This window comes from Orussus abietinus, unplaced genomic scaffold (genome assembly GCF_000612105.2).
Source record: "Orussus abietinus isolate OABI.00-Male unplaced genomic scaffold, Oabi_2.0 scaffold37, whole genome shotgun sequence".
In the NCBI taxonomy this organism is placed as follows: domain Eukaryota; kingdom Metazoa; phylum Arthropoda; class Insecta; order Hymenoptera; family Orussidae; genus Orussus; species Orussus abietinus.
In genome coordinates, this window is record NW_019394759.1 from 594,676 (window position 1) to 618,243 (window position 23,568).

A 23,568-nucleotide genomic window follows, 5' to 3' on the forward strand; every position below is an offset into this window, starting at 1 on the left:
GCTGCACCTAGTGCAATCCGACGTAACGCTGCAAGCACAAAAGTTAGTGGGTTATTAATTATCGATTAATAACAACTAGGACGACTGCGACGACGACGACGACGACGACGATTGAGTTGCGGTTAACTCGACGTGCACGCGGACTGCCTAGAAAGAAAGGAAGAAAGAAAGGAAAAAAAAAAGATACGAAAAGGAGAAGCTCACCGGCGCGACTCCGTAGACACGTTTTTACCCCCCTAGCTTCGTGATTAAGATAGCGACGTTAATTTAAGACCGTTTATTATTATTTAACTTACGCCGAATGTCGTCGAGCGACAAGCTGACCATCGATGCATCTGCTTACTTCCCTAGAAATTACCTAGAGATATAGTGCTCTCAATTTGGCACTATTCGGGGCTATTTTAATAAGCGCGGAGAGATTCCCTCGGAGACATTGGGGAAGCAGGCAGGTGTATTAGTGTCGTTTTAGTTTAAAAGGCATGCCTCTTCGGTAGCTTCGCATTCCTATATACCAATCGTCTTGCAAGATACATCGGGTAAGCTTAGCAATTGAATGCACCGTTACTTTACGTACTAAAGCTCTCGACTAAATTAAAGTTGCGTATTAATTGACTCGCCAGGAAATCTAAATTCGTTATAACGTCTTCTTATAGGTTCCTTGTAAGCCTTGGTGATAATTTGAGCATCTCCGGATAACATGGAGATTGGTATCGTAGGGACGACGCTGCGTTTCGGGACTAGTTGCGATCATTGTACGGTGAACCGTCGGAATGAAGAGTCTAGAAATTAAATTTAATAACGTTACATTAATGAGCGATTCTACGGAACGGTGATATTGTAGTCTCGAAAGAAGTTGACATAAGTGAAATTATGGTTCGATGACTGCAACATGTTCCGGGATGGGCTTGGATCTCTACCGAGCTTGGCATCCGTGCTAGTTACTTTTTCCCGGGATCCGTAAGTTATTAAGATTGAACTGTGAAGTGATCCGTCTGCAGCTTTCCGTTAGTTTATAAGGAAAAAAAAAAAGAAGGAAAAGTAAAACGATGGAGGCGCGTGCGTCCGCCCTCCCGCACGCGCCGTGGAGGAGTACACACACACCTACTCGTCAGACCATACTCACACATACGTACACATACACAAGACAAATTTTTTTTAATCTTTTGTAAAAGTACCTTGTAAATGAGCGGTTGATTTTGTATATATTGGAATCTGTCCAGAATGTTATTGAGAAAATATATTGTTAAATCTGAGAAACGGGGGCCACGTGAAAATCCAACGGTGTTTTTCATTTCCTATGAATACCGAGAGCGTATAAAGTGCGGTTAATAAAAAAGTGAATCATCACTGGATAGTTGGTACTTTTGGTGGCAAGCCTGTAACAGAGACTGTATGTAGTACATACAGCCGCAAGTCATTGTTGGCGGTGTGAAACTCGAGATATTCCCGAAACGAGAGTTGGCGAGTCTTGACTGGATTTGACGGCCCCGAGAAGTTGAAACAAGCGGCCAAAAATGCCGAGTCAAGAAATTGCCACGACGAAGGTTGTCGTCCACCCGCTCGTCTTGCTGAGCGTGGTGGACCATTTTAATCGAATGGGGAAGATCGGTAATCAGAAGAGAGTCGTTGGAGTGCTTTTAGGGTGCTGGAGAGCTAAGGGAGTCCTTGACGTCTCCAACAGTTTTGCAGGTTAGGATCTCGTATTTCTGAAATCGTTTTATTTTACTGTATTGGGAGTGTTGATGCTGGGAGGTTTAATTGTACTTTTAGTTCCCTTTGATGAGGACGATAAAGACAAGTCCGTTTGGTTCCTCGATCATGATTATCTGGAGAACATGTATGGCATGTTCAAGAAAGTCAACGGTAAGTCGTGGGTTTATTGGAAAGAGACCGTTGTCTTTGTTTATGGCTCGTAATGGTTTTTGTTTGAATTTGCAGCTCGTGAGAAGGTGGTAGGCTGGTATCATACTGGACCAAAACTCCACCAAAACGACGTCGCTATTAATGAACTTATTAGACGGTATTGCCCAAACTCTGTATTAGTGATTATCGACGCTAAGCCTAAAGATCTGGGACTTCCGACGGAAGCATATCAGGCTATCGAAGAGGTTCACGATGTATGTGTGTTGAATCGATCATAAAAAGTACAAAATTATACTCCGATTAGAAGTAATACTGTGAATTTATGGTTTGCAGGATGGTTCACCGACGTCGAAAACATTTGAGCATATCCCAAGTGAAATTGGAGCGGAGGAAGCCGAGGAGGTCGGCGTGGAACATTTACTGAGAGATATTAAAGATACTACGGTTGGTACTTTGAGCCAGAGAATTACGAATCAACTTTTGGGACTTAAGGGACTTCATGCGCAAATCAGAGAAATCAGAGATTACCTCCTACAGGTCTGTTTTCTATTGGTGAATTAAATACATCTTAATATTTGGAATTTTTAAAACATTGCCATTGAAAAATTACAGGTTGGTAATGGCAAACTGCCAATAAATCACCAGATTGTCTACCAGCTACAAGACATCTTTAACTTACTTCCAGACATGACGCAAGGCACTTTTGTCGATTCTCTTTATGTTAAGACAAACGATCAAATGTTGGTAGTTTATCTAGCCGCCCTTGTTAGGTCAATAGTTGCGTTACACAATCTCATTAATAATAAGTTAACGAATCGTGATGCGGAAAAGAAAGAAACGAAGAAAGACGATAAGAAAGAGGAAGAGAAAAAAGATGAAAAGGAGAAGAGTAAGGTAAAGTGATGAGTACATGTGCGAGCTATTGAAATTGATTTGTTGCGTCGAATACTGCCACTGTCAGGGGCGAGTCTTCTATGCAGTTTGTACGTCGCCTCGCGATAGGACACTGCATTAATTGTACAGAATGTACTTTTAACAATAAAAGTCGCCAGTTTAAAGTGTAACCAATGTAAAAAGGTATGGCGAACATACTTTGATGGGATGTATTCCCCACTTCGTTTGGTGTGTGCAAGAAAGTGTTAACCATTTTATACGAACTAGGTATTGTATTTTTTAAGTCTTCTGAGCCTCTACAAGAATGAATCGTAACATTAATAAAGCATCATTACCTACATGTGTGCCATTTAAAAGCTTCAGGCGATGGATCCTGTTCCACTGTCGTTAATATTCGCAACGACTTTATTAAAATTATCTTATATTTACACAAGTTAATTTAAAGCTAAAATAAAGCTTTTCAACTTGTCTCCTCATTCTACCATTCGAACAAGGATGTACACTTGAGTCCATAACAAAGTCCACCAACCACACTTTGCAACTCCTATATTTTTATAAACCTCACCAACGTATGGCTCCACATTACTATCGTTGTAATGCTGGAAGTACCAACTGAAGGCACTATCTTCTATTTCCCTAAGACGTTTCTCCGGAGACAAGGTCGATTCATTCTCTGTCTTCTCCTTATACTTAGTGCTTTCCACTCTGGCTGTCTCAATAAAGTCTATCGGAGAGCTTTCCGTATCATTCTGAATTATTTTTGTCGACACCACCAGACTAGGTGAGGACACTTTGGTAATGGTTGGCCTCCCTGAGGAACGAACCCCTAATGGAATCTGTCCACCAGGAACCAGGAAAGCTGACAAGGCGGAAGCTTCCATGGCATTGCTGGATCGAGTCGTAGAACAAGTAGTGCTTTCTTTTGGAGTAGAAGTTGAAGACTCTCTCAGGGAGGATTCCAAAGCCTGTGGTCGATCCGTCCTGATAGCCTCAGCCTGGATTTCGACTAAAAAATGGTAAGTTTTAATATATCAATTTATTAATTATTAAAAGGTATCTCTCCAAATATCCTACCATCAGGGCCATCCATTTTCACGCTGGAAGCTGTAGGCTCCCTAGAGATGACCTTCGAGTCCTCTTCGAAGTCCCATGAGCTGGTCTCTTTTGAGCCGAAGACCTCCATCGTAGCTGTCGCAGACTCCTTCGTAGAAAATTTAGGTGTCGTCCATACAACTTTACTGGTATGTCCTTCGCGTGAACCACCTGAAGTCCTACTCAATGTCGAATTTTCTCGATAACTCATGGTCTCATAAGCTTCCGTAGAAGATGAAGCTTCCGTAGCTCTGAGTCCCCTCGACTCAGAAGAGTTAACCCTCTTCAATAAATTCAGACTCGCGTTTAACCGCTTTTCCAGGGGTCGAGGAGTGGTCCTGATGTTGTCGGAGACCCTTGGCTTCTCAGTCAAATTTTTCTTGCGAGTTTGGCGAGGATCAGGCATGGGCATGAAGCCAGACTCGCCTCTGGGAAGTGGGACGAAGCCACCCCGATGGATCTCTGGCTCCGTAGGTGGAAATGCTCCGAAGTGACCTCGACCTGGCCTTGCGTCGTTCTTTCTTTGGCTCTTCCTTTTGGAGTTCCCCCAGAGGTCGAAACTGAGACTCGGCAAAGGAACCCCGAAGAAGGTGAAGCCGGAGCTGCTGGGAGAAGGAAGCCCCGTGGAAGATGGGCTCGTCTTCGTTAAGTTTTTGCTGGGAACCTTCGAAGATGACGTCGCTCCTGTAATTTCTACAGGTCGACGAGGGGTCTCGGGAGATGTAGAAATTATTGTCGATGGCTCTGGAGTCGCCGTAGACGAAGGGCCACCCATTCCCGAGTTTTCGGACACGTAGTCCAGGTACTCATAGTCGTAGAGGTACTCGGTACCATTAGCTCCGTGGACAGGTCGCACCTGGGGCGTCGTTGCCTCCTTCAGATCCATCCACAAGGAACCTCCTCCGTACACTGACATCAAGATCATACGATTAATAACTGAACTTTGCAGAACATTCCTGAAGAATGCTTACGAGATGAAGAAGAAATCGCCGAGCCGTCTATCATCTCTGTCTCGCATCCAGGAACTACTGGCTCGAGTCTTCGAGTATCTCCTTGACATTCCTGGCGAGAAAGTCTCACTTCCCTGAAGAGGGACCCATCGGCACATCTAGGACCCTCGGCTGAAGCTTGCTGTAACCAACCTCGGAGCCAGAGCATCCCACACGTGCAGGAAAGAGGATTACCTTTCAACAAAATCCAGGTACAAGTAGATACATTGCTCATCGTTTAATATATTTAATGGCTAAAATTGAAAATATTTACGATAAATAATTAAGCTTCTTCAGGAGGGAATTTAACATACCGTCTATGTCCAGGACGGCGATATTGGACCGCAGCTTTTTGAAGGCATTCTCTGCGACCGAAGCCATCCTGTTACTTCTGAGACTGAGGACCCTGAGTCGCGGCATGTCGTCGAAGGGCGAACCAAGTATCCCGCAAATCCGATTGTCGTCCATCTACAATAGAGATCGCAATTAGAATTTCTACGAAGGCGTAACGGGGAGATTACTCTCCTCGTGACGACGAAGTTTCGCTCTCTACAAGAAAGTCGTTTCCGCGCCTCCACGCTCGAGCTGTCTTACCTTCAGCTCGACCAACCATTCCATGTTGGCCAGGCTCTCGCTCGCAACCCTGGACAGTCGGTTATGGCTAAGGTCCAGAACCTCCAGGGAGGTCAACCCTTCTAACCCGACGTACTGAAGATCGGGGAAGAGATTGTAACTCAGGTTCAGGAACAACAGGTGCGGAACGTCCACGAAAGCGTCCGGCAAGATCTCCCGGAGACGATTCTCTTGCAACTCCACGCTGCGGAGCAGGGGAAGCTCCATAAAAGCACCTCCTGGTATCATCTGTTAACAGCAAAAATATAATTCAATTCTGCGACTGCTCCAAAATGTTCAGCGATATGCCCCGTAACCCTACACTGATAAAAATGCCCACGTAAATTTACTTAATTATCGGTTACATTGTTATTTCGGTGGCGCAATAAATTGCAGGAAAATTACACCGTCTCTGCAATGTCACATCAGGCGACTAAGTTAAGTTAAAGAAAATTATAACGTGATGTTACAGTTAATTCAAGTAAATATGCACTGACACGGTAAATACGCAAAGTTACGTTAGTACATTTTCTAATTGGTAACACCTCTTTGTCACGATTTTTGGAGTGGAACTTCATTTCTGAGGTGTGTAAAGATATATGCAAATTCCCATCGATCTTTAACAGTGCAAGATGAATTAAAAAGGTATGCTTTAGGATGGTCAGCACCTGTAAAAGGTTTTTTCCTAGTCGCAGGGCCTGCAGCTCCGGCAGAGCCCTGACTGCGCCCCTTTCGATGGTCATCAGTTCGTTGCTTTCGAGATCAACGAGACTCAATTTCGGTAGGCCATCAAAGGCTCCGCTTCGCAGTTCCCTGATTTTATTCCTGGTCAGTTTGAGCTCCAACAAAGACGAGAGGCTGCTCAAAGCTTCCGGCGACAAGCCGTTGAGTTCGTTGTAACTCAAGTCCAAGATGCGAAGAGCGGTCAGACCGTACAGGGATCCAGGCAATTCCGTCAAAGCATTATGCGAGGCGTACAGTTCTCGAAGCTCCCTAGAAACACGAGGTATTAGTCGCAGCTTTAAGTTTAATGAATTTTAATTAAACACCCTGATTGGATACTTTCGTTCTATAACAAGTACTTTCGTTCCCCAGCGAGAAAACCTTGGCGCGACACAGCGAGCCGCGACCACACGAGTGGACTTTCTACCTAATTGTCGGTAAAGACCGACATACTCGTTCATTATGCAACGTGAAAATTGCCCAGTGAAACTAGTTTTTTAGTTGGGGAGCGACCCGATGGAATAATCGAGACGAGGGGACCCACCGGGTGCCGGTGAAGACAGCGTGAGGGATTTGCGCCAAGCCGTTTCCGCTCAGGTCCAGTTTCTGCAGCCTTGAATTCTCCTGGAAAACGTCCGGTCTGAGGACCTCTAGACGGTTCCCACTGAGACTCAGATCGCTCAACGACCTTACAGGTCTGAGGCCACGACCATGAATGGACATCAGTCGGTTCTCGTCAAGGATCAACCGTTCAAGGCGAAGAAGGCCGTCGAAGGTGCCATCTTCCACCGACACCAGAGCGTTGAATGCGAGGTCTAACTTTCTTAGATTTGGAAGTTCACTCAAGGTGCCTGGTGGTATCCTCTCGATCCCGTTTGCACTGATGTCTAGGGATCTTAGAGATGGAAGCGCCAAGTCCCTCGAAGACATCGACGGCAAGGCGACGATCCTGTTCAGGGATAGGTGGAGGTGCTCGATGTTCCTCGGCAGACCCGGTACCACCTCGACGAGTCTGTTCCGACTTATGTCGAGCTCGTAAAGGTTCGTGAGATGTGAGAAAGTCATCGGATGGAGGACGGAAAGGGCGTTTCCTGACACGTTGACGTGCTCCAGGGAAGGAGTGCCCAGGAAGGACTTGGGGTCCACCAGTCCAATCGCATTTCCACTGAGGTCGAGTCTTCGGAGGTTCGGCAGGCTCTTCAGCAATCGAGGGTCCAGGTGGCGGAAGTAATTTTCGGCGAGATCCAGACCCTGGAATAGAGAAGCCAGAATTTAAGCAAAGGAGCTCTTCTGTAAATTTCCCGTAAAATATTCAAAATAGAAGGAGTAGAGCTGCCTACCTTCAAGGCTGGCAAATTCCAGAACGGTCCCTCGAGCAAGTTCGACAGGGAATTATTCCTAAGCCTGAGTTCCCGAAGCGCTGGCATAGCGGTGAACGTCTCCCTCTGGAGGAAACTCAGGCCGTTATGGTCCAGATGAAGGCGTTCCAGGGTAGGGTGACCCCGAAGAGCACCGAAAGGGATCTCCTCTAGTCTGTTTCTACTGACGTCGAGGAACTTAAGCCTTGGAAGAGCCTCCAGGACCGATCGCAACTCGGCTACTCGACCTAGATCGTTGTTGACGAGCCACATCTCCTCGAGCCCGCTGGCACTTCCTCGAGGGAAAAAGTCAGGGTGTATTCGGCGCACCAGGTTGTGATTGAGGTCGACGACTCGCAGGGCAGGTAGTCTCTGGAAGGCACCTGAAAAAATGAGTATTTTTACCTACCATCCCACGAAATTATCCGATTTTACCTGAAATTGTTCAACTTTGTCACCTGGAAATATTTCAGTGATGGCATTCCGGGACAGGTAAAGCCTCGACAAAGTAGGCAGGTCGACGAAGGACGTTTCTCCTAATCTCGTCAGTCTGTTGCGATCCAAGCGAACGACGGTAAGCATTGGAAGATCTGCAACAGCTCTGCCAACCATGGCAGCATCGCTCATGGCATTGCCAACGAGGGAAACGTCTCTTAACTCGGGTAAGGCAATCATCGCTCTAGGATGTATCCAATTGATCCCGCACTCCGTGATGTTGACCAGGGTTAATCTAGGCAGATCACGCAGCAGACCAGCTTCCAGTCTGACCAGGTTCTTGCTCCCAAAGACGTGGAGTTGTTCCAAGCTGGGCAGATCTCGGAAGTTCCTCGGAGTCAGTTCCAGCAGAGCCGGGGAATTGACTTGCAGGTACCTCAACTTCCTCAGGCCTGAGAACTTCGGCAACCTCTTCATGGATTTGCTTTGCAGAGTGATCGCCTCCAGGCTGTGCAGATTCTCCAGACTGTCTATCGGCAGAGAGCGCAGATCAGGCTCCACCAGGAAGAGCTCCAACAGCGATCCATGAAGACCCTCTAACCACCCCGAAGAGACCCTCTCCAGGCGATTATTCCTCAGCATGAGCCTCATGACTCTCAGACTTCCAAAAGCTCTTCCTGGAAGACTCGGTAGATTATTATTTTCCAGGATCAATTCATCGATGGAGCGACTCGCGTAGCGACCCACCGCTTCAAGGCCTTCGAGGACCTTCGGCAATTCGCTATGACTGCACCTAAAATTGTACCTTCATTAAGACGCCTTAATTACCCTCCGGCAGTTGGTTCCAAATTTTGCATACAAGTGTTAGACCGGTGGGGACTAATTGCAGCCTCGAACTAGGTTCAATATTCGATGCGCAACTTTGTCTGAGACGAGTCCATGTACCGAGGTGATTTTTTTAGCAACCTAATTAACCGATCTCTGGATTCTCTTTTACCAAATCTGTATTTCAGAGTCCCTCGTCGAGCATCTACATGGCAGGATTACTTCTTGGGGAGGGCATGCGTACATAGGAGTATTGGAATGAGCTACTGCGACCCCCGTGCAGCAGAAGACGAGGAAACTCGTCGTCACCAGGAGACCCTCGGTCCTCCTCGAACGAGCCATAGTGGGTAACAGGACTTTCTGTCGAGTAGCCTGAAAAATCGTGAAAAAAAAATTAATATTTTAATCCTAAGAGCGGGATGGATGCCACAAGTACTCGCAGAATTGTTGCTATATTTTTCATTCTATTCCTGGCTCCTAATCTCCGTTTAAACTCGCTGTTAACGCGAACCGCTGCTGGTCTTTGAAGCTATTCGGCTGCGCTTCACGGTCGCAGGCGACAAAATTGATGTTCGCATACCGTAAGCATGGCCCGACCCGCTACGACAATTCCTGTTTTCCGTAATAATTGCGCTCTTGCGTGTGCAAGGCGTTTACGTTGAAGTCTCCCGAAAGGCGAGCCTAGAAGGTGGAGGACTTATGTGTTCCTCGAGAGCTGGCTTTTACGGCGTACATGTTAAAAGTTAAGATAAATTCCCCTCTAGGTCATTAACTAATAGTAACTTTGTTATTGGAAAGTATTATTGACGCTATTGTACCGCGTTAACTTTAGGTAAAAGGAGAAAGAAAGCCGAGCGGTCTTGCTGGAAATAGGGACTCGAAGGACAGAGCACTTCGTTGCACCGGTGAAAGTGATTCCTACTTCCTGCACATTCTTTGCAACCTCTAATCATACGTAGTTACGTAAAGCAGTTAAGTGGCAAGACAATCGTCCAGTAGTTATCGCAAGAGTTCTTTGATCTTCGCCCGATGTTCGATCACGACGAAGAAGTTGCGTACACCTTAATTAGATATCCCAGTCAAATGGTATTCATTAATTCACCGTAGTAGGAGATGAAGCGATCGTTTATACGGCCATTAATCCTGAATGAGAAATTCCGGACGGTGCATCATCGTCACGGATGATTCCTGCATAAATTGGTTTCACTCTCGGGTTTAAATCCAAGGTTAAATCTTGCCCTTTTAATGATACCATTTGCGGCGTTTTACACTTAAGAGGTGTCTAAATTACGAATTAAATAAATTTTCATCCACGCTGATCGCCAGGGTGCTTCTTAAATATATTTTGTTCCTTTTAATGGGTTTTTGAGGGGGAAAAAAAGAAATCAGGATATTTAAAATCCTTTATCCTATCTTATTATTACTCTTGGTATATTTTTTCACGACTCTTGGGGAACACTTGCGAGGCCTATAAATTAGAAAAACAGCCGACGACGTATTATAATACTGCATTACGTTTCGTTAATTTAATTCTATTCTATTATGTCTTTATATATATTCACTAGGTACCCACCTGTGCAATTGCAAAATCCTCGAGTACGAGTAAGAGTGTCCTCCGTTGTGGCTCGCCTCGCCGTCAGCACGGAGCATCTTTCAGGGTTTGATTCTTAACACGCACTAAATTTCCAGCAAAGAAGAAGGCTTCTTCCCCGATGCAGTCCCTAGGAGCAGGCCACGGGGAAAGGTGGCCCGGTAGGAGGGCAGAGTGGAACGTGGAATTGCGAAGTGTGTATCCAGAGACCGTGAAGAGACGCTTCCAGGAAATCTTCCCTTCCCCCGAAACCTCAGTTAAATCTAAAAAGTGACAAAACGAGTACAGTAATTACCTAACTAGGAAGTTAAGAAAAATGTCCAACACCTTAGGCACTAAAATCCAGGGTACATCATCACCCTGAATTTTTTCCATCGCCGGTATCTAATACTCTCCGCAGGTAAATTACTCCAAATTAATTAACTCATAATTTACTGTAAAATCTAGTACATAAGTTGTTAGAATTTCAGGGCGAGTATCCAGGATTTCATGAGATAGGGTATTTGATTGTCGACCATTAGCTGGTATTGCCACAAAGGGAGAGTTGGGAGAAAGAAAAGTGAACGGGTCCAACTTCCACCAGGAGCTGGCAAGAGTCAATCGCGCGTAGAGCCGCAAAGACAAGCCCCCTGAAGAGTGCTCGGATCGGTAATCGCATGAGACAGCACGTATTAAATTCAAAAACCGGTTGCTAGCTGATTCCGATGTCACGGACGTTTTAGAGCGCGTAAACAATTCGAGTCCCTGGATCACGCCATCCAGCTTCCATCGCCGTGGGAGGTGCTCGCGAGATCCTGATATTACCCTGATCTTACCTGCTATCTTTCGCTATTTTCGGCGCTCTTCCGAGTACATACTATTGTACATAAAGGCTTATATTCGACCTCCCGTTTCAGGTTATGCGTGTCCTCGTTTCACAGATACGAGCTGCCAAGGAAGACCTGAATCTACACAATCAGGCCCGAAAATCGTTCGGTTCAGGTATTCGCTTCCTAATTTTTGTCTAAATTTTGTCTACCTACATTGAGAAAAAATAAATAAATAAATAAGATCCTGCGATTAAGTACGTGAAATGGATCGAGCGACCCTTTGCACCGATCTTATGGAGAACATTCCTATTTCTCATCTACCTTGCCATGTGAGGGATATTTTTACACATGCGAAACACCGTATAATTATGTTAAAGTCTACCCTAGCATAGGTACGCGTATAGATGGATGTTGTCTTCTCGCTGAACTGGTTTTTAAACCGCGTTGCTCTATACATACACATAATAGCGCACGATAAGGTGATCTTTCTTCAGTTGCAGGTCGACTGCCGAGCAGAAGGAGTCGCTGTTCGTGAATACTCGAATAGCTCGGTGATCGGGGTCCAGCCCAAGGCCGTTAGTTCCTCCCATTTCCCTGCGGCGATATCGAAGAGTAAGAGAAACGTTGGTAGGGGACAGAATTTCGCCCCGTGAGAGAAATCCGTCCACTCTAAAACTTCCGTTGCTTGGAGCTGCGACTCGGATTAAAATGATCGGCAGAGTTTCGCTTCAAATTCGAAGCCAGGGAGACCTGGGAAGAGTCTTCAGGAGCTTCAGCGTTTCCGTTCCTCGTCGACACACATCCGTATTCGGGAACGAAGGCGATTCCGAGGCTTCCCGGAAATCTCCGAGGATACTGATAACAGGCAAGTCGTACAAATTTCAAGTTCTACGTTGACCGATTAGTTTTTACTTTCTGTTTCTGTTATCCTGCCCATCATTCAGGTGGCCTTGGACAGCTGGGCATCGAATGCGCGAAGTGTCTCCGGAAGATCTACGGAAGAGACAACGTTATCCTCTCTGACATCATTAAGCCTTCCGATAACGTTACCCAGGACGAACCTTTCGCCTTTGCGGACATCCTTGATTTCAAAGGACTGCAGAAAATCGTGGTGAACGAGAGGATCGACTGGCTCATCCACTTCAGTGCTCTTCTCAGCGCCATTGGAGAACAGAATGTACCTCTGGCTATTAAGGTCAATATCGAAGGTACTCCGTCTTCCTTGAAATTATTTTTCATATTTCTTAGAGCTTGGACAAAATTCGTAAGAATTTATCACATATTTCCTAGCCATGTGGTGCGTTTTTTATAGGCATGCACAACGTCATGGAGTTGGCTAAGCAGTATCGACTGAGAATCTTCGTACCTTCGACCATCGGCGCGTTTGGTCCTGACTCTCCCAGGAATCCGACTCCAAATATCACGATTCAACGTCCTCGGACAATTTATGGGGTCAGCAAGGTCCACGCGGAACTCTTGGGGGAATATTATCACCATAGGTTTGGCCTGGATTTTCGCTGTTTACGGTTTCCAGGAGTCATCAGCTGTGACCCACCGGGCGGCGGAACTACCGGTACCTGAACTCGAGCAAACGTTCTTCATTAATTAATTTAATATTAATAACATCCATCTATAATTTATCGTGGCTATTTGGTTCAAAGTAAGCGTACCTTGGAATCTCTCTTTTCGGCCACTTTTTGGAATAACCAGACCGGCTCGGCTAACTGCACCATCATCGAAATACCAGTTTATCGTCATTAGGAAATTTGTCGTGCACAAGAGCACCGAGTAATTTCTTAAGATAATCTTTCCGTCATTTCCTTTTCACTTATAATCCAAATCAACCGGCAGTTAGTACGTTTGCATTTCTCTTTTCGCAGATTACGCAGTCGCGGTGTTTCACGAAGGGTTGCAAAATAAAAAATACGAGTGCTACCTAAAACCGAAGACTCGTTTGCCCATGATGTACATCGAAGACTGTTTGTCGGCCCTCGTCAAGTTCCTAAACACGCCTAACGAGCGATTAAGAAGAAGAGTTTATAACGTCTCGGCGATGAGCTTCACTCCTGAAGAATTGTTCGAAAAGCTGAAGCAACACGTTCCCGATCTGGATATTACGTACAAACCAGACAAGCGACAGCTGATAGGTAATTATTTTCTCCTAAAAGGATGGGTTTAATTAAGACCAAATAATTTTTTTTTAAATGTCTTCTTCCTCGTCGACATTTGTTCCGTAAAGGAATTGGCCTGTAAAGTAGAAATTTAAAATGAACTGGAATAAGGAGCGACGCGACTAGTGCATGTGCGTGAGATCGTCGAACCGCAAAGGTACTATTTCTTAAGAGCAACAGAATAGAGGTGACTGACATAATTCTGGTGCTTTCAAAATAAATTCACCACTAGAAAACACTGCTCTTTGACCAATTACAGTTTTGTCGTGAAGCTGCACTTTTAACACCTTTGTAAATTCCGAGGAAGGATAAGTAAACTCACGTATAGATGTCTCGAATTCAATTTACATACGTTTCAATTCTTCCTCCCTAGTTATGAATTATGTAATTTGCTAATCAACATCAATTTTTCTATCGATCTTATCGATGCGTACTTTCAGCTACGTCGCTGGTAACTCGAGAAATATTTATCCTCACCTGCGGAGAGTTTTTTTTTAATGAGCGATAAGGAAATACGCTCACTACTTTAAGTGAGGTAATCGGAGCTAACGTCATTGCGGTGATGTTAATTAGATGTTTACGTTTACAGCTGATACGTGGCCGCAAGTTTTCGATGACAGCGAGGCTCGCAAAGATTGGGGATGGCAGCATAAATATGATCTTGACAGACTCGTTCAAAGCATGATTAGAGACGTTACCGAGAATTACATACCAAAGTACCAGACTTTGAAAAAAGTTCACAGCTACGTGTAATGGTCGAAGAAACATAAAGTGAAACGAATACTCTGACAAGCTGTTCTCACGTGGATATCTGAAACCGATACTACTACTTAAAAACGTATTTAGCAGAAATGTAATCTTTTTTTAAAACATTGCTTATCATTTTTAGTGAAGTTTCACCTATGTCTGGCTGATGCATCGGCTGAAAAATAAGTGATTAGTTTTTTAAGGTATAATTTAATTACCATATTGTCTCCCAATCGCATGGAATTTTGCTCATAAATATTTATTCACATTAAATTGTAATATGAAAACTTCTGTAAAACTATTTATATGGATCAACCACATCTTTTCTTGAAATAGTGATTATTATTGTTGTGCCGTGTCCATTGGTTCGTCGACATCCATCAGTCCCTTGTCTTTGGACGGTTGAGTATCTGAAATAGTTTTTTAGATAAGGAGCTTATAGGCATTTAATGTAATCCATTTTTTAATTGTAACTCTTTAGTTAAAGTGTGAGAGGAAGTGCGATTATTGAATACATAAAATCATATATTATCTTGGAAAAGGACTTGCGAGCTCACCTGGTGCAATGGAATTTCCAACCAATAGTTCACGACTCTTGTGAAAATATCTGTTCGGATGTAGAATGATTTCTTCTTCCAGTGTATTGTGTAGTTTCTGAAAATATTTGGAGCACGCCACTTGGTAATGGCCTTCCTTAGCTGTATCTGCAATCTCTGTAACCGCTGAAAAAGGTAAATTTTATAGACATTTAAAAAAGGATAAGAATCTTTCAAAAGAACAAACAGTATTTTACAGGTAAATATAAGAGATGTTATTTGGAAGGATGTCTATAAATTACCAGCAGAATACAGTCCATAACCAGTTAACTTTTGCTTCAGCTCCTCGTATGACACATGCCGGAACGGACAACCATGGCATTCGCCAGGTCCGACTGTAGAATTTATAATTTTGTTACAACTCATGGGTGTATAGTTTGTACGCTTTCCTTCTTTGCCATACGAATGTCTAATATGATAGCTATATTTCTTGTCAAATGTTTCCCCATCCATATTGTGACAGAATTCTGTTTTCCAAAAATTCATTGAATCTTCCAGGGTGACGCCAATACCCTTGATAAATAACCCGTACTGCACACGTCCACTATTTTTGAGATGATGTTTGGTACGTAGAGCTTCATGTAGCACCCTCATGCAAAGGGGATATGAAATTTTGGACAACTGGAAATTAAATTATCAGTAGAAAAGAAATAGATAAATAAAAGTTTTGGAAATAATAACCGGTATCCATACCTCATCTAGGGAATCGATAGAAATTTCAGTGGTGTCCCATTGAACATTATCCTTCACTGTATTAGTTTTGCAAAGGTTTTCCAGATACGTGTATATTCGTTCATCATCGGAGCATTTAGACAGGCTGCGATGAGCATACTGTTAAAGTAAAAAAAAAATACTCAAGGTTATTTAAAGTAAAAACTTGGAATTGAGATGAACTGAAATAAAAATATTTGACACCTGTAGATGAGCGCACAAACTCCTTTTGTAATGTGATAGGAACACCCACACTAATTCAGTTTGAGGCACATATGCAAATCCATCCTTAAGGAAAACCTTGCGACTCCTTACCAGTTCAGTCACATTTTCAAATCGAACTTTATAAAACTCAGTTTTATCAATATTAACATTGAGCCTTGCCGTCGAGTCATGCAAACGTGTTCTAATTTTTTCCTTCTCTTCTTCAGAAATCTTGAAAAATAATCAAAGAAATGATCGATAAAAATGCGATGGTTTAATTATGGAATCGAAACACTTACCGGTAAATGACCCAAACCACTAATCTCTAGGAGCCGATCTGTACCTTCTTTGTTTAAAGCAGAGAACCTTAATTTAAATAGCTCTACTTCTTGAACGGTAAACCAACGCCTTAAATCATTATTTCGACAGAAGGATAATCGTGCTATAAAATGAGATATATGGTCTCTACGTCTAGCTTGAAGCTCTACGTCTGTATGTCTTGAGCATCCAGAGCCATTAATTAATTTAGCAAAATAAGTCAATCCATCTTTATTTAAAGCATCGCACAAAGCTTCTCTACGTTCAACTGGAGATTTCAGATTCTTCCAAGAAAGGATAGTCTCCACTGACCTCAGAACTGTACGACAATAACATTTGGTTGTATTACAATAAAAAAAGAAAAGAAATTATCTCACCTTTAACTCTTTCTCTGCCAAATTCTTCGAATTCACTGAGAGAAATCTCATCCATAGGTGGAAGTTTATAAAATTGCATGTCATGGGGATACAATTGTTGCAAATTACTAATTTCTTTCTGAACCGGAACATGCTTCCTAACAAATTCCATCTTCTGTATTTTAACCGAATTAGTTTGTTGCACGTCACCTGGAGCAGAATATGATTATACGTTTAATCAAGCACATTTATTTCTCTTTTAACGTAAGCTCATCCATACGACTTACAGTCCTCCAAATTATAACCAACTATTTACTCCCGCCAAATTTCGTAAGCGGAAAATAATGGCAGCGCCATCTGTCGTATATAATTTAAACTGGCCAATGCTTGTCTTAAATGGTAATTATATTCCCTGGATAACTTTCCAGTAACTCTTCTTGTCACTTCAATTCTTTTTCGCTGGACGGTGCAACGAGATTCGAACATTTTTAAACCTTTTCGCTGCAGAAGGCATTGAAATAATTGTGTGTATACTTATTTTTTACGCTATTGACTAAAACTCTAATATTCAATAATAAAATAAAAATGAAACGATAGCAAATCATTTTCTACCTACAAAATTGGTGCCTCTACAATATTTTACACATACACAAAAGAAGCAAAGGAACGAATGGAAACAGAAAAACCAGTACATTTATTTGTAACTAACATTAAAGTTATATCGTCAATTTTTGTACATAATATACATACACGAAGCTGTCTAAACTGTTTTTTAAACAGTAATTCTTCATGTGCTTCTTATAACATCGACGATACATTTTCTTCTATACTTTTGAAGTTTTCAACTACTATTCTTCTCTCGCCAGAATCATGAAATTCGATTCTGTTCTTTACAAAGGATATTCTCTGGAAATCTTCTATGGTTTTATTATCTTCAATAATAGCCTCTGTTTTAATCAAATCTACTTTTGCGGGATACATGGAATCCCCAGGAAGAATGGCCACAAAGCCATTAGCTAAACTCACTTTCACCTATGAAAAAAAAGAAAACTTATTAAACTACGAATCAGTTCATTATTAATTGAGGTACGTGGCTACTTACTGGTAGCCACAATTGCGTTCCTATTGAATTGCGTAAAATGGCACATTTAAACAAGTCATTTATTTGTTTGAACTTTGACATCCTCGTTATTTCATACAGCTGCGGTGATGGTAAAAAAATGTCCGCGTTGGATAAGAAATTATTCGGATAGTCCCACTAGAACAATAGTCAATGTTAATGATTTATACATAATTTAGTAGCGTTCGTATATTCACAAGGTTTTTTGCCTGAAGTTTCTTTTAATTACTTGGAGATCAGCCATTTCTGTGTGTTGCAGCTTAGTTTGAGGTAATGTTGGTAAAGCAGCAAAATAGAAAATGGTGTTATAACGTTTTTTATCCAGGAATGCTGGAGTTAACCAGTTACTCCATTCCTGAAGAGCCCATAAATCTGGAACGCACTGTAAGGACTCGCACATCTCATAAAATTTGGAGGCATCTTTTTGTACTTTGATTTGCCATGAGTTCACCTCTTCACCTGTAATAAATATTTTTTCTTGACATATTCAATTCTGCACATGCAAATATTTTACAAGTGAAGAATATGCTTGCGTCACCTTCGATGTACTGCCCCCATTTTAAATCTTCAGGGTCTTTCTTCTGCCGACATAGGAGTATGCCGCTCTCTTCAAATGTTTCACGAATAGCAGTTATACGTAGCGATATCTCCTTACGCAGTTCGTTAGGTTCAGATTTGAATATAAGAGGTCGATTGTCCGATTGAGGTAATAGAGATGTAAAAAAATTATTAGTTAATCCAAATTTTAGAAAAAGTTTCTGCCATTTTAAATCTGCATCAGCTATTTCTGTAAGTCCACCAGGAAATACATATGCCCCTGGCATGAAACTTGATGTCTCTTGGCGTTTGAGACATAGTAATCGATAATTACACTGAAATCATAATGGAAATTGTAATAACGAGTGATCGATACAAGTATCTAATGCATTATACACTTACGCTTTGACAAGCCAATGCTTGATCGAACTGTGAATTATGGCGTACTGCCAAAATCAAGCTGGCTGAATTTTTCCAAGCTTTCATTTGATAAATTATAATACTTCTTTCAAAACTTCAAACATAAGAGAAAGCCTACTGTTTACTATAATGTTACTGTAATTAGTAAACAGAAAAGTGTCATATTATAGTAAGAATAATTTCATACATTTCGCAATAAATAATTATTGAATCATTTTTAAGTCTCTCCCTTGCTTTCCGATTTGCCTAGTGCCGCTACCATTAATTCATATAATTGATAGACTTGTTCATCTCTAAGTTTATCTAATTCTTGTATCTCCATATGTTTTCCTAAAGGTTTTGCAGTACGTGGGCCCTGTAATCCAAGCTGCTCGGCTAATGACACTGCATAATCCTAAAATTCACAGAAATTTATGATTCGATTATAAGATATTGATATAACATACTCTGTCGCAAGTACTTACCGCCCATTCATTGATAAACACATTTGCTTCTGTCGGTGAACATTTTTTATGCCTTCTGAATTCGTCGCGAACGTAAGTATTCCCCAGAGATTGGATTTCTTCGGGTAGACCTCGATGAAGTTTTAAAATGGTCTTATATAACATTCTCACACGTTGCACGTGTGTTAAACAGTTCATAATTTACAAGTCAGTATCCATATTCAATCAGGATTTTACATAATAAAAAAGACAAGAATATAGTTCTCCGATAAATTCTCAGTTACGCAACGTCAAGTCAGTTATCTCTAAAAAGAAAGTAGGAATAAATAGATGCTAGAATAAGACTACATTATCATACAATTATGCAGTCGATAAGTTTTAAGGTTATGAATTATTTAAAAAAAAGACCACGGTACAAATTAGCGCTGCCATCCAAATAACTCGTTAAGAATATACACGCACTTCAAGCAATCGCCACCAGATGTCATAGAAACACTTGTCTCATTGAGTGACGCGTCAATGCCTATCTCAGCGCTACGTGATAGCATCAGAAAACCGTCGCATAGAAATTTCCCAGAACCTTCGCAATGATTTTTATTCTCCCTGGTTTAGTTCGCAAAAGATCTCCTAGGTTAACATGGCGCTTTTGTCGCCCCTGCGTTGTTGGCAGCGCCAGCGATCGTCGGTTCCCCGAAAGCTCGCCAGGTGGCCAACGAGTCCGTTATCGGTGTCCGTGTCAAAACATAGGATGATGAAGCGAGGTCTCGGTTTCCGCTCGGCTTAGTTTCTTTTGGAGTGATGTTTCATTTCCCGAATTGATTCCGCAGCCGCGTTTTACTGTCGCTTTCGTGCCGGTACCTAACCCCAAACTCGGGCCCAGCACTCGAGCGCGTCAGGGCGCCCTTGGCAGGCCGACGGCCCCGCGTCCGAGGCGAGTCCAGGCCGAGACAGAGACCCGGAGCTGCCAGTCGTACGATCCGTCGCGACTCCGAGCGACTTCGAGGATCACGGAAGCTCGCCCTCAGTTCACAGTGAGTAGCGATATTTAAATCAACCCTGGCTGCATGATTCAGGCCTTTTTCCTTCCGTTTTATTACGTAACGTCGACATACGACCTATCCGTCACACCGTATGTTGTGTGTTTACTCTCACCATTTGTTTAAGCACGTTCCGTTACTCGAGAGAATTGTAGGGTTCGCTATGAAAAAGCACACTAGAAGCTGGGACGCAGATCTCCAGAGAGCTTACAGAGTTGTCGGAGAGATCGGTCAACCGAGAGGTTATGGCAAGGTGACGGAGTGAATCGATGCAACCTTTCGGAGCATTGGCCAAGATGTGGCGATTGAAAGATGAAATGTGCTATTTGAAAGTTAATTTTCTTCTAGACGTGTGTAAATACTTAAGTCGAAAGTATAGAATTAGGTTTAAGAGGTCTGGAGAGAAGCGATTAAGCTTGGAGTATTTCGGTCGGGTTTCGTTGGATTGAGTTATTATTTTTGGTAGGTTGTTTTTTTTTAAAAGGATAGATGAAGGCTATGCTTTAAGGAAGTTTATGTATTCTTTTGGTAATCGATATCATGTCGGAACGATGTATTGTATTTATTATGGCATGTACCTTATTAGTTACTACCAACAGTATTTTTAAAAGGATTTATAGGGTAACATGCACAGGTTTTTAAGATAAAATGATTTTGGTATGGTACGATAATGCAATCAAGATAATCCATATATCTCATACTTGTGCAATGAAATGCACAAGTGAAAGTTACAACCTTGGCACCTTCCTATGGATTTCATGTTCTTTTTATTTAATGATCTTGTGTCTGAGTACTCATTGAATGAGACAGATGATTTGTATCATTTTAAAGATCACAGTTTTATATCAGTGTTAACAATGTTTTTTAAGATGAATAGCGTAATAATTGATATTGATTTGTATTTGCAGGAACAGGACATTTTGGAGAATATTCCTATTCCTCTGGAAATGACAACGTTCATACGAGGATATCCACCAATGAGAAGCATTCCAAAGACTCCGCTAAGCACCCACTGTTGAGGACCTCTTGGACACAGCGGAGTGCCAGCCGAAGGAGTCCAGAGGTGACTTCAAAAGATGCCAGATTTAGATGTCGCCACTGCTCCGGCAGCGAACAATCAGGACGCCTTGGTTCAGGATAATAATCATAGCCTAGCCGGTGCCATTGGGCCCGTTTTAAATAATAATATAATGAACAGAGCCAGGAACAACAACAACAATCAAAACCCGCTGTTTAATATGCGGGACAGATTGTTTCACGCTTTGTTCATCAAAGTAGCCTTAGCTTACGCAAGAGCCTTTCCAAGGCCTGTCCGGAGATTCATAGAATTCATAGTTTTATTAAAGGTAATTAATCGTCCATTTAACATGGTGTGGAATAACATTTACCGTATGAGCAAATGAAAGTTTACCAATTTGTTTTTTTTTCCAGGCAATAATGGCATTTTTTGTGCTGGCATACATTCACATAGTGTTTTCGAGGGCCCCGATTAATTGTTTGGAGCACATTCGAGACGAGTGGCCTCGAGATGGTATACTCAGGGTCGAGATTTTGAGAAATGGAGCAGAAGATTATAGTATAGAGAAGAGTTACGCCAAGGAGGAGAAACTGAGACAAGAAAAGGTCGACGATCTGACCAGTGTCCTAGGAATTTTAACGAGAGATGGGTAAGTTTTGTTTCTTATTTATTTTTTATTTATCCAAGGTTAGCCGGATTGAATTCAATTGTTATTAATCCAATTTGCTTCGCTCTTTTGCAGATTTATTAATATTGAGCCCTCAGCGGTAGACGATGACCGGGAACCTGTCGAGATTCCTGAGGAGAGGGACAGGAAGAGCTTCAACACTACGGAGACAGAAGTCGACACCACCATTCCCACCGAAGTACAAGGCCCAAATTTGAGTACAAACAATGCTACGATAAGTCCACCATTGTCTACAAAACTTTGGAATGGGCTCGATACAGACGGTCAGGAGGTAAGAGGTTTAACAGAAATTGGATTGTTAATGGGTCGGGGCTTCAACCTACATTGTAAATTTGTTTAGAAGTTACCTTGACTAGTAACGGGTTGTTATTCCCTTCCTGTTTCAGCCGCCAACCGATACTTCGATACCGACCACAGAAACACATGGAAACGTTACCGACGAGTCTAATGCCAAGCAACTTAACGAAGACAATATAATACAGCCATTGAAAGGACAGGTGTCGGAGGTGGAGAAGATTGTTCGGGCAGGTAAACATTGACTTCTGTGTTCGTTGAAGGTGAAACATTTTCTTGAAGAGTAGTGCATAGCTGAAGGGGATGTGCAACGGAATTTAATTATATATTTATCGAAACTTTTTTGAGAAAATGAGAAGATAGCGCAGTTACGATGCTTAGGAATGCTCAATCTCAGTATCATTAATTCAAAATTAGTGTTTCCAGAGGACGAGTACATCGTGGAGTATTCCCTTGAGTATGGTTTTCTGAGGCTGTCGCCTGCTGCTCGGCAACGATTGAATATCCCCGTGAAAATTGTCACGTTGGATCCTCTGAATGACAAATGTTTCGGCGACGCATTTTCGCGATTGATACTCGACGAGTTTCTGGGATACGATGATTTGCTGATGGCCAGTATCAAAACCTTGGCGGAACACCAGGATAATAAGGGATTTTTGAGGTAAATTGATATTTCAAGGGTTTTTACTCGAGTCAGGGGGAAGATCTTCACGGAGACATTGTTTAGACTCGGCTGAAACTTTCGTTGTATCTTTCAGGAACGTCATAACCGGGGAACATTATCGATTCGTGAGCATGTGGATGGCGAGGACCTCGTATCTCGCCGCGTTTTTCCTGATGCTCGTATTCGTAAGTAGAGAGAAATTTCGATTTACATATTGTTGCAGAAGTAGCGATCGAAACTGTCTTTTAGAGTAGACATTTGCGGGGAAGCTCTTCCCCGAACAGATTTCTCCTAGGATTAAATAGAAATGGATGTGTTACGTATGAACAGAGGTACACACGAGATCTAAGAAAGAGGGAACGTATCCACGGACATTTTATAAAACGTCGGTGTTTCCTCTTTCGAGCAAGTCTTGCGGCGAGTAACAATTGTTTTATAAGAAACGTTTAAAAGGTGCGCGCGTTAACCATTTCCGGAGCTTCCGGATGTCTTTCGCCGTGGACCATTAGCGGCTCGGCGTTCGCGTCAGTATAGTGATACTAAAGCAAGATGAAGCGGGGGCGCAAGTTTAGGTGTAGTAATTTCGAATTTTCTCATTTTGCGGACGGTGGGTTGCCTCGCGCGGAACGCGGGGGCAACTGTGCTGTCGACCTCGTTTAAAAAATTCATAACCCGGCTACGAAGTTCCTGCCCGGCGTCCTCTTTGTGCCGAAAGGGCAGCGGGTAATACTTTGAAAAATGTTTACAGAAAAATTGGGCGCGGGAAGCCTCCGCTTTAACCTTGTTTACAGGGCGGAATATCCGGTTTTAAATAAGGCGATCGCTTTCCGCGGTCATCGTCTTCATTTAAGAAATCCATCCACGTCCTTTGAGGATACTCCAGGATACTCCAGGATACTCGTCGACCGTTTATATAATTCCCTTTACATAAGAGGCATCGTATCGAGGCTTTCGTGAATTCCTGGTCAACCTAGAGCGAAGAATTTCGAGGGTGGCAAATAACTGCGAGACCAAGTGCAGGACCACGGTCTTGGTTTCCCCAGTTTTCCCAAG

General features: G+C 42.7%; 7 protein-coding genes across 9 annotated transcripts in view; 3 read left to right on the forward strand and 4 right to left on the reverse strand.

The window, feature by feature from the left end:
* Positions 1-1,430: 1,430 nt before the first annotated feature.
* LOC105696296 (26S proteasome non-ATPase regulatory subunit 7) lies at positions 1,431-2,931 on the forward strand. The gene is made up of 5 exons (XM_012418673.2): positions 1,431-1,689; positions 1,771-1,863; positions 1,939-2,117; positions 2,197-2,400; positions 2,476-2,931. The coding sequence occupies exons 1-5, from the start codon at positions 1,515-1,517 to the stop codon at positions 2,764-2,766; spliced, it is 942 nt and encodes a 313-aa protein (XP_012274096.1). The 5' UTR covers positions 1,431-1,514; the 3' UTR covers positions 2,767-2,931.
* A 280-nt stretch (positions 2,932-3,211) lies between these two features.
* LOC105696297 (protein artichoke) lies at positions 3,212-11,019 on the reverse strand. Its single transcript, XM_012418674.1, has 11 exons — positions 10,365-11,019; positions 8,964-9,163; positions 7,990-8,759; positions 7,514-7,914; positions 6,718-7,424; positions 6,119-6,443; positions 5,433-5,699; positions 5,153-5,306; positions 4,821-5,033; positions 3,832-4,758; positions 3,212-3,763 (listed from the first exon to the last, which is right to left on the reverse strand). The coding sequence occupies exons 2-11, from the start codon at positions 9,131-9,133 to the stop codon at positions 3,231-3,233; spliced, it is 4,467 nt and encodes a 1,488-aa protein (XP_012274097.1). The 5' UTR covers positions 9,134-9,163; positions 10,365-11,019; the 3' UTR covers positions 3,212-3,230.
* Positions 11,020-11,174: 155 nt separating this feature from the next.
* Positions 11,175-14,420, forward strand: LOC105696299 (L-threonine 3-dehydrogenase, mitochondrial). Its single transcript, XM_012418677.2, has 6 exons — positions 11,175-11,363; positions 11,686-12,056; positions 12,136-12,399; positions 12,504-12,764; positions 13,072-13,338; positions 13,952-14,420. Exons 2-6 carry the CDS (start codon positions 11,900-11,902, stop codon positions 14,113-14,115), a joined length of 1,113 nt encoding a protein of 370 aa, XP_012274100.1. The 5' UTR covers positions 11,175-11,363; positions 11,686-11,899; the 3' UTR covers positions 14,116-14,420.
* LOC105696298 (DNA primase large subunit) lies at positions 14,353-16,768 on the reverse strand. The gene is made up of 8 exons (XM_012418675.2): positions 16,582-16,768; positions 16,316-16,504; positions 15,920-16,257; positions 15,621-15,851; positions 15,399-15,536; positions 14,948-15,326; positions 14,667-14,831; positions 14,353-14,519 (listed from the first exon to the last, which is right to left on the reverse strand). The coding sequence occupies exons 2-8, from the start codon at positions 16,464-16,466 to the stop codon at positions 14,452-14,454; spliced, it is 1,470 nt and encodes a 489-aa protein (XP_012274098.1). The 5' UTR covers positions 16,467-16,504; positions 16,582-16,768; the 3' UTR covers positions 14,353-14,451.
* Positions 16,769-16,965: 197 nt separating this feature from the next.
* Positions 16,966-18,649, reverse strand: LOC105696300 (nucleoside diphosphate-linked moiety X motif 19). Its single transcript, XM_012418679.2, has 6 exons — positions 18,559-18,649; positions 18,354-18,495; positions 17,953-18,286; positions 17,644-17,873; positions 17,397-17,552; positions 16,966-17,326 (listed from the first exon to the last, which is right to left on the reverse strand). Exons 2-6 carry the CDS (start codon positions 18,435-18,437, stop codon positions 17,093-17,095), a joined length of 1,038 nt encoding a protein of 345 aa, XP_012274102.1. The 5' UTR covers positions 18,438-18,495; positions 18,559-18,649; the 3' UTR covers positions 16,966-17,092.
* LOC105696301 (succinate dehydrogenase assembly factor 3, mitochondrial) lies at positions 18,436-19,216 on the reverse strand. The gene is made up of 2 exons (XM_012418680.2): positions 18,836-19,216; positions 18,436-18,765 (listed from the first exon to the last, which is right to left on the reverse strand). The coding sequence occupies exons 1-2, from the start codon at positions 19,010-19,012 to the stop codon at positions 18,589-18,591; spliced, it is 354 nt and encodes a 117-aa protein (XP_012274103.1). The 5' UTR covers positions 19,013-19,216; the 3' UTR covers positions 18,436-18,588.
* Positions 19,217-19,447: 231 nt separating this feature from the next.
* LOC105696302 (membralin) overlaps positions 19,448-23,568 on the forward strand; it is a 77,998-nt gene continuing 73,877 nt past the window's right edge. The window contains exons 1-7 of one of the 3 annotated variants that reach the window (XM_012418681.2): positions 19,448-19,845; positions 20,760-21,197; positions 21,283-21,518; positions 21,612-21,828; positions 21,944-22,085; positions 22,269-22,512; positions 22,610-22,700. In XM_012418681.2, the coding sequence (XP_012274104.1) occupies positions 20,928-21,197; positions 21,283-21,518; positions 21,612-21,828; positions 21,944-22,085; positions 22,269-22,512; positions 22,610-22,700 (1,200 nt within the window). In that variant the 5' untranslated portion in view covers positions 19,448-19,845; positions 20,760-20,927. The remainder of the gene's footprint in view (positions 19,846-20,759; positions 21,198-21,282; positions 21,519-21,611; positions 21,829-21,943; positions 22,086-22,268; positions 22,513-22,609; positions 22,701-23,568) is intronic. The other 2 variants (XM_023433217.1, XM_012418682.2) reach the window with 2 other exon arrangements.

Excerpts from the sequence above, each read along its gene's own strand:
- LOC105696296 (XM_012418673.2), top strand. The coding sequence starts at position 1,515 with ATGCCGAGTCAAGAAATTGCCACGACGAAGGTTGTCGTCCACCCGCTC. Across the intron at positions 1,864-1,938 it reads CATGTTCAAGAAAGTCAACG|CTCGTGAGAAGGTGGTAGGC; the intron begins GTAAGTCGTGGG and ends TTGAATTTGCAG. Across the intron at positions 2,118-2,196 it reads CTATCGAAGAGGTTCACGAT|GATGGTTCACCGACGTCGAA; the intron begins GTATGTGTGTTG and ends TATGGTTTGCAG.
- LOC105696297 (XM_012418674.1), bottom strand. The coding sequence starts at position 9,133 with ATGGCTCGTTCGAGGAGGACCGAGGGTCTCCTGGTGACGACGAGTTTC. Across the intron at positions 7,915-7,989 it reads CATCACTGAAATATTTCCAG|GTGCCTTCCAGAGACTACCT; the intron begins GTGACAAAGTTG and ends TCATTTTTTCAG. Across the intron at positions 7,425-7,513 it reads GGAATTTGCCAGCCTTGAAG|GGTCTGGATCTCGCCGAAAA; the intron begins GTAGGCAGCTCT and ends TCTCTATTCCAG.
- LOC105696299 (XM_012418677.2), top strand. The coding sequence starts at position 11,900 with ATGATCGGCAGAGTTTCGCTTCAAATTCGAAGCCAGGGAGACCTGGGA. Across the intron at positions 12,057-12,135 it reads TCCGAGGATACTGATAACAG|GTGGCCTTGGACAGCTGGGC; the intron begins GCAAGTCGTACA and ends CCCATCATTCAG. Across the intron at positions 12,400-12,503 it reads TATTAAGGTCAATATCGAAG|GCATGCACAACGTCATGGAG; the intron begins GTACTCCGTCTT and ends CGTTTTTTATAG.
- LOC105696298 (XM_012418675.2), bottom strand. The coding sequence starts at position 16,466 with ATGGAATTTGTTAGGAAGCATGTTCCGGTTCAGAAAGAAATTAGTAAT. Across the intron at positions 16,258-16,315 it reads TGGCAGAGAAAGAGTTAAAG|TTCTGAGGTCAGTGGAGACT; the intron begins GTGAGATAATTT and ends ATTGTCGTACAG. Across the intron at positions 14,832-14,947 it reads TTATGGACTGTATTCTGCTG|CGGTTACAGAGATTGCAGAT; the intron begins GTAATTTATAGA and ends TACCTTTTTCAG.
- LOC105696300 (XM_012418679.2), bottom strand. The coding sequence starts at position 18,437 with ATGAAAGCTTGGAAAAATTCAGCCAGCTTGATTTTGGCAGTACGCCAT. Across the intron at positions 17,553-17,643 it reads CAGAAATGGCTGATCTCCAA|TGGGACTATCCGAATAATTT; the intron begins GTAATTAAAAGA and ends CTATTGTTCTAG. Across the intron at positions 17,327-17,396 it reads GAACGCAATTGTGGCTACCA|GTGAAAGTGAGTTTAGCTAA; the intron begins GTAAGTAGCCAC and ends TTTTTTTCATAG.
- LOC105696301 (XM_012418680.2), bottom strand. The coding sequence starts at position 19,012 with ATGAACTGTTTAACACACGTGCAACGTGTGAGAATGTTATATAAGACC. Across the intron at positions 18,766-18,835 it reads TGTTTATCAATGAATGGGCG|GATTATGCAGTGTCATTAGC; the intron begins GTAAGTACTTGC and ends TGTGAATTTTAG.